Here is a 14871-nt window from a genome sequence, read left to right on the forward strand (position 1 = left end):
ACTGTGTGATCAAACACAACGACTGTGACCAAACCACTGACTGTGTGATCAAACACACAGACTGTGTGACCAAACCATTGACTGTGTGATCAAACACACTGACTATGTGACCAAACACAACGACTGTGTGACCAAACCATTGACTGTGTGACCAAACCACTGACTGTGTGACCAAACCACTGACTGTGTGACCAAACACACTGACTATGTGACCAAACACAACGACTGTGTGACCAAACCATTGACTGTGTGACCAAACCACTGACTGTGTGACCAAACCACTGACTGTGTGACCAAACACACTGACTGTGTGACCAAACACACTGACTGTGACCAAACCACTGACTATGTGACCAAACCACTGACTGTGTGACCAAACACACTGACTGTGTGATCAAACACACTGACTGTGTGACCAAACCATTGACTGTGTGACCAAACACATTGACTGTGTGACCAAACCACTGACTGTGTGACCAAACCACTGACTGTGTGATCAAACACACTGACTGTGTGATCAAACACACAGACTGTGTGACCAAACCATTGACTGTGTGACCAAACACACTGACTGTGTGACCAAACCATTGACTGTGTGACCAAACCACTGACTGTGTGACCAAACCACTGACTGTGTGACCAAACCACTGACTGTGTGACCAAACACACTGACTGTGTGACCAAACACACTGACTGTGTGACCAAACCATTGACTGTGTGACCAAACCACTGACTGTGTGACCAAACCATTGACTGTGTGACCAAACACACTGACTATGTGACCAAACACACTGACTGTGTGGCCAAACCACTGACTGTGTGACCAAACACACTGACTGTGTGACCAAACACACTGACTGTGTGACCAAACCACTGACTGTGTGACCAAACCACTGACTGTGTGACCAAACACACTGACTGTGTGACCAAACCACTGACTGTGTGACCAAACCACTGACTGTGTGACCAAATCACTGACTGTGACCAAACACACTGACTGTGTGACCAAACACACTGACTGTGACCAAACACACTGACTGTGTGACCAAACACACTGACTGTGTGACCAAACACATTGACTGTGTGACAAAACACACTGACTATGTGACCAAACCACTGACTGTGTGACCAAGCCATTGACTGTGTGACCAAACCATTGACTGTGTGATCAAACACACTGACTATGTGACCAAACACAACGACTGTGTGACCAAACCACTGACTGTGTGATCAAACACACTGACTGTGTGATCAAACACAACGACTGTGTGACCAAACCACTGACTGTGTGATCAAACACACTGACTGTGTGACCAAGCCACTGACTGTGTGATCAAACACACTGACTATGTGACCAAACACAACGACTGTGTGACCAAACCACTGACTGTGTGATCAAACACACTGACTGTGTGATCAAACACAACGACTGTGTGACCAAACCACTGACTGTGTGATCAAACACAACGACTGTGTGACCAAACCACTGACTGTGTGATCAAACACACAGACTGTGTGACCAAACCATTGACTGTGTGATCAAACACACTGACTATGTGACCAAACACAACGACTGTGTGACCAAACCATTGACTGTGTGACCAAACCACTGACTGTGTGACCAAACCACTGACTGTGTGACCAAACACACTGACTATGTGACCAAACACAACGACTGTGTGACCAAACCATTGACTGTGTGACCAAACCACTGACTGTGTGACCAAACCACTGACTGTGTGACCAAACACACTGACTGTGTGACCAAACACACTGACTGTGACCAAACCACTGACTATGTGACCAAACCACTGACTGTGTGACCAAACACACTGACTGTGTGATCAAACACACTGACTGTGTGACCAAACCATTGACTGTGTGACCAAACACATTGACTGTGTGACCAAACCACTGACTGTGTGACCAAACCACTGACTGTGTGATCAAACACACTGACTGTGTGATCAAACACACAGACTGTGTGACCAAACCATTGACTGTGTGACCAAACACACTGACTGTGTGACCAAACCATTGACTGTGTGACCAAACCACTGACTGTGTGACCAAACCACTGACTGTGTGACCAAACACACTGACTGTGTGACCAAACACACTGACTGTGTGACCAAACCATTGACTGTGTGACCAAACCACTGACTGTGTGACCAAACCATTGACTGTGTGACCAAACACACTGACTATGTGACCAAACACACTGACTGTGTGGCCAAACCACTGACTGTGTGACCAAACACACTGACTGTGTGACCAAACACACTGACTGTGTGACCAAACCACTGACTGAACCACTGACTGTGTGACCAAACCACTGACTGTGTGACCAAACACACTGACTGTGTGACCAAACCACTGACTGTGTGACCAAACCACTGACTGTGTGACCAAATCACTGACTGTGACCAAACACACTGACTGTGTGACCAAACACACTGACTGTGACCAAACACACTGACTGTGTGACCAAACACACTGACTGTGTGACCAAACACATTGACTGTGTGACAAAACACACTGACTATGTGACCAAACCACTGACTGTGTGACCAAGCCATTGACTGTGTGACCAAACACACTGACTGTGTGACCAAACCACTGACTGTGTGACCAAACACATTGACTGTGTGACCAAACCACTGACTGTGACCAAACACATTGACTGTGTGACCAAACACATTGACTGTGTGACCAAACACATTGACTGTGTGACCAAACACACTGACTGTGTGACCAAACACATTGACTTTATGACCAAACACACTGACTATGTGACCAAACACAACGACTGTGTGACCAAACCATTGACTGTGTGACCAAACCACTGACTGTGTGACCAAACCACTGACTGTGTGACCAAACACACTGACTGTGTGACCAAACTACTGACTGTGTGACCAAACACAACGACTGTGTGACCAAACCATTGACTGTGTGACCAAACCACTGACTGTGTGACCAAACCACTGACTGTGTGACCAAACACACTGACTGTGTGACCAAACCACTGACTGTGTGACCAAACACACTGACTGTGTGACCAAACCACTGACTGTGTGACCAAACCACTGACTGTGTGACCAAACCACTGACTGTGTGACCAAACACACTGACTGTGTGATCAAACACACTGACTGTGTGACCAAACCATTGACTGTGTGACCAAACACATTGACTGTGTGACCAAACCACTGACTGTGTGACCAAACCACTGACTGTGTGATCAAACACACTGACTGTGTGACCAAACCACTGACTGTGTGATCAAACACACAGACTGTGTGACCAAACCATTGACTGTGTGATCAAACCACTGACTATGTGACCAAACACAACGACTGTGTGACCAAACCACTGACTGTGTGATCAAACACACTGACTGTGTGACCAAACCATTGACTGTGACCAAACACATTGACTGTGTGACCAAACACATTGACTGTGTGATCAAACACACTGACTGTGTGACCAAACCACTGACTGTGTGACCAAACACATTGACTGTGTGACCAAACCACTGACTGTGTGACCAAACCACTGACTGTGTGATCAAACACACTGACTGTGTGATCAAACACACTGACTATGTGACCAAACCACTGACTGTGACCAAACACACTGACTGTGTGACCAAACCACTGACTGTGTGATCAAACACACAGACTGTGTGACCAAACCATTGACTGTGTGACCAAACACACTGACTGTGTGACCAAACCACTGACTGTGTGACCAAACCACTGACTGTGTGACCAAACACACTGACTGTGTGACCAAACCATTGACTGTGTGACCAAACCACTGACTGTGTGACCAAACCATTGACTGTGTGACCAAACACACTGACTATGTGACCAAACACACTGACTGTGTGGCCAAACCACTGACTGTGTGACCAAACACACTGACTGTGTGACAAAACACACTGACTGTGTGACCAAACCACTGACTGTGTGACCAAACCACTGACTGTGTGACCAAACACACTGACTGTGTGACCAAACCACTGACTGTGTGACCAAATCACTGACTGTGACCAAACACACTGACTGTGTGACCAAACACACTGACTGTGACCAAACACACTGACTGTGTGACCAAACACACTGACTGTGTGACCAAACACATTGACTGTGTTACCAAACACACTGACTGTGTGACCAAACCACTGACTGTGACCAAACACACTGACTGTGTGACCAAACACACTGACTGTGACCAAACACACTGACTGTGTGACCAAACCACTGACTGTGACCAAACACATTGACTTTGTGACCAAACACACCAACTGTGTGACCAAACCTCATTACCCACTGTTTCCTTGACCAATGTTTCTTTCAAAATAAAAACAATAATCGTTGTACCTGGCTAAACCCATCACTCTAATGTCAAATTAGGTCAAATTAAGCTAAAAGAGTTTAACAGTACAGAACAAAGTAGCAGTATTTTGCAGATTTTCAATTATTTCATAATTTTATGCAGGTGAATCCATACCTTCCTTTTAAACAATTTTAAAATGTGAGCTAATATTGTGGGGAGCACATAAAGGAACACTGTCTTACTTGTTAATAAACTTGGTGCAGGGTTTGCCAGCCTTGCTGACCCCAGTACAGCGCCCAAGGTCCTTAGACAGGCCCATTACTAGTAGCTGTTGTTGATGGTTGACTGTAAACGCAACATCCTGTTGTACCTGTCAAAACAAACCATTCTCTAACATCTCCAGTCACTCATATAATATTTAATGTGAAAAAGATGTACTCATAACAACAGGTTAATAGCCCTACACAATGAAGCCTTCCTAACTCTGCAGATCAGCCTGAAGCTTTGTACCGATCCCAATTGAGGACAAAAAGAAGCCATCTTAAATCACCAAAAGCTATTTGTATTTTTATTGAGAGACATTGCTTTCACACTATGAGTCCTTTTAGGTCAAAGAAAGCTTTTTGTGTTTATTGAAAGACACTAATTTTATCCTGCAAGTCCTTTTAGGTCACAGAAAGCTTGTTCGTGCATTTGATTTTTGCATTGTGCACCAACCAAATTTCTAAACACCTACTGCCAGGTGACCAATAAATAACATTGAAGATATAGCATGAACCCCTTTATCAACACTTAAAAGACGGTAGTATTAATATTGTCACAATTTTTAATTTTGTAAGAATGCATTGAAGCTTACCTTCTCCGCCTTGTCCATAATGCTTGGGTTCAGGATACCCACCACCGTACCCATACAGTTCTTCCAGTGCTGCTTGTACACCTCACCAAACAGGAAGAAACTGACTGTCTTATCACAGTCCTCAAGATCACTCAGCTTCCAGATACAGTAAGTCTTACCCTGGACAATAACATGGCAATTATATAGTCTCTGTTAACTTAAGGTTTAATTATACAGCATTTGTACAGTCTCGGTTAACTTAAGGTTAAATTATACAGCATTTGTAAAGTCTTAGTTAAGGTTAAATTATACAGCATTTGTAAAGTCTCAGTTAAGGTTAAATTATACAGCATTTGTAAAGTCTCAGTTTAGGTTTAATTATACAGCATTGATAGTCTCAGTTAAGGTTTAATTATACAGCATTTGTACAGTCTCAGTTAAGGTTAAATTATACAGCATTTGTACAGTCTCAGTCAGTTAAGGTTTAATAATACAGCATTTGTACAGTCTTAGTTAAGGTTGAATTATACAGCATTGATACAGTCTCAGTTAAGGTTAAATTATACAGCATTTGTACAGCCTCAGTCAGTTAAGGTTTAATTATACAGCATTTGTACAGAGATTTTCCTACAATTTTTCAACTGGGTCCATGGTCCATTGAATTGTGAATTTCTACGTGACAAAATGCGACATTGGGAAAAACAAAATATTGCGAAATTCATACAAATGTCAGTTTTTCTTTGATAAATATTGCCTTTATATCATTTTTGAATTATTTTGCTATCTATAGCTGTTTTCTGCTTGTATAAATTGCCTTAATATAGGTCTTTTTATATAAAACATACTTAATCATTCAAAAGTGACTTCAAAATTGGGAATTTTTCAGTGGCAAATTGGGAATTTTCACAAGATTGTTTTAGGGGAATGGGTCCTTTTAACGGACCCTGTTTCATATTAATAAATTTTCTAGTCCTTTATTCCAGCATTCTATTGGCCTAATATCAGGTCTCAAAGGCTCTTGGCTATCGCAAAATTATTATTTACAGATTTAAGCCGATTTCACCCCTGTGACCTTGAATGTAGGTCAAGGTCATTCATTTGAACAAACTTGGTAGTCCTTCACCCCAGCATGCTACAGGCCCAATATCAAGTCCCTGGGCCTCTTGGTTATTGCAAAGAAGTTGTTTGAAGATTATAGCCTATTTCACCCATGTGACCTTGAATGAAGGTCAAGGTCATTTCTTTGAACAAACTTGGTAGCCCTTCACCCCAGCATGCTACAGGCCCAATATCAAGTCCCTGGGCCTCTTGGTTATTGAGAAGAAGTCGTTTGAAGATTATAGCCTATTTCACCTCTGTGACCTTGAATGAAGGTCAAGGTCATTTATTTGAACAAACTTGGTAGCCCTTCACCCCAGCATGCTACAGGCCCAATATCAAGTCCCTGGGCCTCTTGGTTATTGCGAAGAAGTTGTTTGAAGATTATAGCCTATTTCACCCATGTGACCTTGAATGAAGGTCAAGGTCATTTCTTTGAACAAACTTGGTAGCCCTTCACCCCAGCATGCTACAGGCCCAATATCAAGTCCCTGGGCCTCTTGGTTATTGCGAAGAAGTTGTTTGAAGATTATAGCCTATTTCACCTCTGTGACCTTGAATGAAGGCCAATGTCATTTATTTGAACAAACTTGTTAGCCCTTCACCCCAGCATGCTACAGGCCTAATATCAAGTCCCTGGGCCTCTTGGTTATTGAGAAGAAGTTGTTTGAAGATTACAACCTATTTGCCCCATGTGACCTTGAATGAAGGTCAAGGTCATTTATTTGAACAAACTTGGTAGCCCTTCACCCAAACATGCTACAGGCCCAATATCAAGTCCCTTCGGGCAGGTGAGCTAATAATACAGCATTGATACAGTCTCAGTTAAATTTCACCGGTAGGGGACTAATAAATTAGTTTGAGTGTATATACAGTGACCCAGGTGGTTTTACCAGTGAAATGCCAATTTCTTAAAAATTAAGAGGTTTTCAATATAACAAATCAACAGCGATGAATACAATGGGCTCATACTTGATTTCATACACATGACTATAATACCTTCTAGTTACACAGATATATAAGCACCTTGGCCTAGCAAGAAAAACACCAGGCCCGATGGCACAGGGCCGGTAAAATTTAAATTTCTTATATTGGACCACTATGTTTTCATTTTGGGCAAATACTTTTTAACCCAAATTTGCCTAAAAGACCAGTGAAGCTGAATTTGTTTTCCTGACCTGCCTGGATTCGGTTTTATTGACCTCCACAGCTTCTAGTTACTTACAATATGGAAGCTGCGGACTCGTTCTTATTTACCTTAAAGGCTATACAGTCGAATCTGTATTAAGCGACCACTCAAGGGAAGTTGAAAACGGTCTCTTAATGGGGAGTGGTCTCTTAATAGAGATGGTATCTTAAATTTAATAAATGTTCATAAGCTTTTTATTTGCTTTATAAATTGGCAATAATGATTTATAATATATATGAAAAATGAACCACCACTTTGAATAAAACAAAACAATTTTTTTTTTTTTTTTTGTGTATTTTTTTTTAATAATTATTACTGTGCTAATTTTTCATCACTATATGTATTTTTTGAAATTCTTTCAGCATAGCAAAATACATAGATTTAACATGAGAAATATATTTCATTGGTTAATTAGATTACTTTCAAATTATTTATATATATTTTTTTAATTCCTGAAATCTTGGTCCGGATTTCCGCTCCGATTATTATTTACGTTCCTGCATTTCCTACTTTAAAAACGGTGACTTTTTCACTGGCAAATATCTGTTTTAATGTCTCAAAAAGATAACAAATCACGATTTAACAGTAAGTTAACTGTTTATGCATTCCTTTATTGTTATCTTTCGCATGCAAATTGATATATCGTATATAAAACGTCTGAAAATCGTTAGAATTCCAGACGGTCACTTCGCCTCATCTCCCGTCCTTTTGCACGAAAAGTAAAAATACTTGGGTGTTATTAAGGCGAAAATGGTAATGTAAGGCATTTTGGAGACTTCTGGTCGCTTATTGGAGAGTTATTTTTATCACGGGAACGAAAAATTGTGGTCGCTGGTCGCGTAAAGAGAGGGTCGCTTAATAGACTTAAAATATATAGCGAAAAGGCTCGGGAGGAATTGAAATGGTCGCTTAGAACAGAGGGTCGCTAAATAGAGATGGTCGCTTGGACAGATTCGACTGTATTAACTATTTCATAGTTACTTACGGCAGCTGATGTCCTTGGCTCAGTCTTGCTGACCACCACAGCTATGGTAACCCAATTTCCCTGCACTTTTGAAGTACCAATTTGACTTGCTATACGCGACACCTTAACCAGGTTACGGTCAGCCATTTTGTACTTCATATCTATGGATGACACTTTTGGATTTCTGTAAAAAAATTAACGTGGTTGTAATATTCTCTAAAAAGTCTGAATATCAGGTACTCTCACATATTTCACAGAGTCATTGCTAGGGAAGATAACGAATCTATATCACACGCTTGTCTTCTTTATTTAACATTCAAGAGAAGATGTTGTGTAAGTCATATTTTAACATATTTCAGCGGAGTGACCTTAAAATTGGACAGGTGAGTTAATACATTAATATTATACACTTACATGATACGTATACCAGAGAACGGGTCTGTAACAGAGGGGATGTCATTCTCTTTACTAGTTCCTTTATTCGATATGTCAATTTTACTGGAGACTGGTGGCTGTTGATGACTGTGGTCCTTCCCTGTAGTAACAGTTAAACAAATACATCCATCTAGCCACCATTAATGAGACCTGCCTTATTTGGACATGTATGGCAACATGGTTTAAAGTAAGCAACATTACTCTGGACAAACTTGCTTCCACAGATGACAGATGACAAATGTACACCAATATGAATCCAATTTGTCGAGGTATAATATGCAGGTTATTGCATACATTCATTTAAATACTTGAGGAGAAGTGCATCTTTGCTAGTCAAGGCTTCTGATTACGTTACACTCCACGAACCCTTGGTGGATATAGTCGTGTTCAAACCGTCGCGCCCTGGAATCCCAGGGCACCCAATCAAATCGCGTTTTACGTTCAGGCTTGGTTTCGCAGTAAATAAAAATTGTGGCACCCAGTACAGAGCTACAATGTCGACTATGTCATGGCATTTTACCTATATACAGAGACAAACTATCTTTAGGGACACATTCGCAGTGTTTGATCAATCCATTTAAGTCATTGATCACATATCTCATCAAAATGACACAAGCCTCCATGTGTGTTTGTAAACATCTCAGATGAAGTAAATCGGTAACGCTCGTTTTGTTTGGTCAAAAATTTCATACGTAAAGAGTGGTAATTTTGAATCTCCGCTAGAGGGCCAGAACTGACGCCTATATCCGCCAAGGGTTCGTGGAGTGTAACGTAATCAGAAGCCTTGGCTAGCGAAGATGGGAGAAGTGAGGAATAAAACTTGTATGACATTTTCTGATTTTCCTTTATGATACTGCAACAATATTTCTTACCTTGAACTCCAATCTTAACAATTGAATATCATATATTGTTATTTAATATCTTGTATTAACTTATAATATATATATATGTATTACTTAAATATTCCTATTTTAAGTAAACAATCAAAATATGTAGGAAGAGATCGCCAGACAAACACAATTTTATGCTGGATAGACAGACAACGCCATACCACAATACTCCCTTCAAATTTGAGGGGCTTATAAAAAGTAGTTGAAATGAAAAGATTAACTCTTCTCAAGGAAAGAGGTAATGTAGCGCCCACAATAAAGGCTGTACATAACACAACGACCACAGGGAAAGGGAGTGTTCCCATAGTCTTTGTAAACTGTTATACACAGTTAAAGGGAAGCAACTCTTTTACTAACATGTTGTCTTAGCAGCTCTCTTCCTCAGTTCCTCAACATCCTGTTTGGTAGCATTTGATACCCGACCTTTCTCCCCATGATGCAGCAGTTTTCTCAGTTCATTCCCTTCAGCACTTAATCTACTCTTTTCCTCTACAACAAAAACCCATATATTTCACAAATTAAAACAAAGCATTGATTATTTTCACCACCATCATAATATTTGTTCAATTTAATTGTTTCATGATTAACTTTGTTTTATCTGTAATTTTTCTGTATTATCTAATGATAAATTAGTGTAGACTCTGTCAACTATCAAGGCAAGGCAAACAGTAATACACAGAGAATACATGGTTAGTGTCTTAATATATAAGTTGTATTCTAGTGAGGGTAAAGAGACAAAAGTGGCGAACCTTGGCAAGCCACATTTTTGTCTTTTTTTTCCCAGAGCAAAAAACACAGCTTATATTTTGAGACACTGACTACATATTCTATTTATCCTGCAACAGCCATCTAAAGCATATTTAAGTAAAACGGTATCAACAATGTTCAAAATATGTTTGGCCTTTTAAATATTGTTTCACTTTGAAGTAGGTCAGTCAAATTGACGCACATGCTAAGATTCTGAAATAAAGCTGTTTTCAATCACTGCCAAATACAGCAAAAATATATGTGGTGGGTGTATTCCAACAATGTGGATGCCAGTTGCAGTTATATTCTTGGGTAAAATCAACTGTTGTTTTTATGTAAGAATGAAATCACCTCCATCTAATCCTTCCCAGTCACTGTCACTGTCGTCCCCAAACAATGATTTCTCCTGCTCCTTCCGGCTGGGTGTCTTGTTCAATTTACTCATACCTGATGGAGATCCTTCCTTGATATTGATAGAGGATTCCCCAGACTTGTCAAAAAAAGGGTTGTGTTCTTTCTCTGATAATTCTACAAAAGATTTCATATGCTTCCTGTTATAATCAACAGAACAATGAAAAAGAGGCCCAATGGGCCTGTATCACTTACCTGGCTTTACAGCAACTTTGAAGTTGATAAAAGTCATTTCTGCAGATACTATGCTGATAACCACTTTATTCAAATATCAGAGTAGGCTAGGTTTATTCATATCAATAAATTTTCTAGCCGTTCATTCCAGTATACAATTGGCCTAATATCAGGTCTATCGAGAAATCATTGTTTCATGATTTAAACCTATTTGACCCTTGTGACCTTTAACATAGGTCAAGGTTATTTATTTGAACAAACTTGGTAGTCCTTCATCTCAGTATGCTACAGGCCCACGATCAAGTCCCTGTGCCTTATGGTTTTAAAGAAGAATGTGTTTAAAGATATTGGCATATTTGACCCCTGTGACCTTGAATGAAAGTCAAGGTCATTCGTTTTGACATAATTTGTAGCCCTTCACCCCAGTATGCTACACGCCAAATATCAAGTCCCTGAGACTCTTGGTTATTGAGAAGAAATTGTTTGAATATTTCAGCCTTTTTGACCCATGTGACCTTGAATGTAAGTCAAGGTCACCCATTTGAACAAACTTAATAGCCCTTCACCTTAACATGCTACAGGCCCAACATCAAGTCCCCAGGCCTCTTGGTTATTGAGAAGAAGTTGATAGAAGAGTTGTTTGAATATTTTAGCATATTTGACCTTTGTGACCTTGAATCAAGATCAAGGTCATTCATTTGAACTAACTTAATAGCCCTTCACCCCAGCATGCTACAGGTCCAATATCAAGTCCCTGGGCCTCTTGGTTGTTGTGAAGAAGTTGTTTAAATATTTCAGCATATTTGGCCCCTTTGACCTTGAATGAGAATCAAGGTCATTCATTTGAACAAATTTGGTAGCCCTTCTTCCCAGCATGACACATGACCAATATCAAGTCTCTAGGCCTCTTGGATTTTGAGAAAAATTGTTTAAAGGAAAAAGTTGATGCCGAACAGATGGACAATGCCCAATGGCATAAGCTCACTTGCCCTTCGGCAGGTGAGCTAAAAAGCTTTAACTAGGCATTAGGAATAAAATAATATCCCAAGTACAAATACACGGTAATATTGCACTTTTACAATTTGTGTCCCTGCATTTCATTAAAATCTACAATGACATTCAGAACTCTTCTCTGATTTTCTTAAAATAATTCAAATTTAAAAATAAAGTTAATCTCCAAAATTGCAATGTACCTTAGAGTATTTTGAAGCCTTAAATCAGAAACACTGTTTTCTAGACAGGGTGCCTGTTCATTTGGAACATATCAAATGTATAGACCATTACTTTTCCAGACATGTTAATTGCTGTAAATTTCCATACAGTTGCTACGATCTCTTTCATGTAGTTGAATGATACTGTAAAATGGTAAAGTTTTAAGATGGAACATAAAGTTACCTTGTTTGGAATTTTGCTTGTCTTTATTGATACTTTCTGATGTTGAAGATATTTTGGTAGCCTTATGGTGAGGTGATCGGGTGGATTTTAGATCTTTTGAAACCAGTCCATCTTTTCTGTGAGATATAGATGACTTCCTTGGCACATTGTTTAAAGAACTTGACTTAGATTCTTTAGAACCAGGTTTTCCTTCTGGACGCAATGTAGGAGATAACGTTTTAGGTACATGGCTTGTCGAGCTTGGCTTTGACTTTGGCCGCTTGTGTACAGCTTTAGGAGTTGTTTCCCCTGGACTACTCTGAGACTGTTGCAGCAACAGGTTTTGCATCTGTTCCATCTGTTTCTGCATCATTAATATTTGATCTGCAGAAAAAAAGTGTTTATAAAGTCATACACCAAATCGTAAGCAGTCTCTGTGTAGAACAGTTGTATTTCAATATGCTCTCTTCAAAATTAAAATATTCAGTTCTATGAGTATGATAAATACACTTAATCTTTTTAATTTGCCTACCAGCATCACAGAAGTCAACAATTAGAGTGATAATGTGGTATATTAATACATTTAAGCGTGTGATTAAGTTAAACTTGCATCTGCATGTGAAAACCATTTTAGAATACATTTTCAGTTTCATCAAATTTGATTTAAATTAAACAAGATGATGACAATGTAGGTAGTGATTTGAATATAATTTTCCTAGTTGGCAAGAGTAAAGTATATCTTACTCTGTAAATTATCAATAGTTTCAGCAGACTGCACAGGAGATGTTTGATTTGTGTTCACATCTTCTGTAACTGTTACGCTCCCTTCTGTATCTTCAGTTGATTCAACCTCACCTGTGCCAGAAAAGACACATTGCTGTTGCTGAATCAAGTGCTGCTTCAGTACATAACCACATACAGAATATTCCATGGAAATTTAGATTTTCATTTGGCAGTAACTTAAATTTGAAAATGAAATGTTTCTCATTGGACTGGGATAGTTTGAAATGAAGCTTTTACGTGACAAGAAAAAAGATAATAAAATAGTCCAATAAAGAGTTGTAAATTATTTCAGTGTACATGGATCCATTTGATGCCTTTTACCTGTAGTATATAACTATGTACTTCATACTTTAAGCATATTAACATAACACAGATCTAGATATAGAGTTAAGCTTGGAAAACAGGCTATTTTGTATTCTGTAAAATACCACATGACGTATATTATCATCCCACCTTTCGTGTTGGAGACTTCTTCGCTCTCTGGGTTGTCTTCATCGCTGTCTGAATCTTCTAGAAATGCTGCTAATGTTGTTATATCATAGTCATCCTCGGAATCTGTCAGGATATGAAAAAACAGACCATAAAATAATTTTACCTGATTATTCACTTAGAGGCAAAAATATTTGTCAAAAGTAATTTTTTGAAATCATGCAGAAATCACAACAACTTTGATTATAATGAATAGTGTACTTCTAACCTTGATTTTTGTCAGGTTTATTTATTTCATTTTTCTCCTGATGGATCTCATCTTCATCAGAATCATCTTCCAGCAAAGCTGTTAACGTCTCAACATCGAAATCCTCCTCTGAAAAGTAAACCGTTTAATATTACACATTCTTTATTACTGCATCATTAGTGTAAAGAAGCTGAGATTAAGCAAATCAACGACATGGCAGTTTGAGGGGACAAGTAGACTCTAATCTTATAAACATTGCAATGCCAAATAAAATGATAATCATACAAGTTAATCCACCCATCCAGATTTTTAAGATCTTCAGAAAATGATGATTTCTTGAAGTCTCAGATTTGTTTTGACAATTTTAAACCCCAATATCATGTTTGTAAATCTGTTAAATTAGTTTTAAATTTGTATACAAACCTGCCATTCCTTTAGAAGTTCTTGTCCAATGTATAATACTCCTGCTTCCTGTCCGTTTTTTCTAGTTCTATTGTATGGTCTAGAGCACAAATTCCCACGTCAACTAAAAAAAATGTACACATTATGGGAGTGATTAGGGGAAGAATCAAGTCAAACTAATATATCCTTATCATCCTTTAATAAATGTTAATATGATTGTACATCACTACTTCCTGTTATATATAGCTGAAAGTTATTTTTGACATTTCATAGCACAAGTACAATTTGGCTGAATAGCCATTGGTAAAGGGTAAACAAATATACTGCAATGTTGTAGGTTTAATTGGGTTAATTTATGAAATGGATATGGTACAATGGACTAATTAATTCTTCAGCAATTAATTTTGGAACATGGAGCTTTGCTGGAGCAAGTCTTGAGCTTACTTCCAGAACTTTTTATCTTAGATCAGAATGGTTGAATCACCCCCTCTATCAGTTTCTTTTATAGACTAGCTAGGAGCGCCAGTTTTTCAGCACAATTGAATAAAT

The 14871-nt window shown here is 38.9% G+C and overlaps 1 protein-coding gene across 2 annotated transcripts in view; it reads right to left on the reverse strand.

The window, feature by feature from the left end:
* Positions 1-14871, reverse strand: part of LOC117331668 (protein MCM10 homolog) — a 39082-nt gene that overhangs the window by 24056 nt on the left and 155 nt on the right. Inside the window, exons 2-13 of one of the 2 annotated variants that reach the window (XM_033890497.1) lie at positions 14430-14446; positions 14344-14388; positions 13942-14049; positions 13698-13799; positions 13206-13316; positions 12483-12845; positions 10854-11030; positions 10113-10244; positions 8845-8965; positions 8452-8614; positions 5201-5359; positions 4587-4714 (exon numbers count right to left, since the gene is read on the reverse strand). In XM_033890497.1, the coding sequence (XP_033746388.1) occupies positions 4587-4714; positions 5201-5359; positions 8452-8614; positions 8845-8965; positions 10113-10244; positions 10854-11030; positions 12483-12845; positions 13206-13316; positions 13698-13799; positions 13942-14049; positions 14344-14350 (1571 nt within the window). In that variant the 5' untranslated portion in view covers positions 14351-14388; positions 14430-14446. Of the gene's footprint in view, positions 1-4586; positions 4715-5200; positions 5360-8451; positions 8615-8844; positions 8966-10112; positions 10245-10853; positions 11031-12482; positions 12846-13205; positions 13317-13697; positions 13800-13941; positions 14050-14343; positions 14447-14871 lie in introns of both variants that reach the window. The other variant, XM_033890496.1, reaches the window with a different exon arrangement.

Source organism: Pecten maximus, chromosome 7 (genome assembly GCF_902652985.1).
Source record: "Pecten maximus chromosome 7, xPecMax1.1, whole genome shotgun sequence".
Classification (NCBI taxonomy): Eukaryota; Metazoa; Mollusca; class Bivalvia; order Pectinida; family Pectinidae; genus Pecten; species Pecten maximus.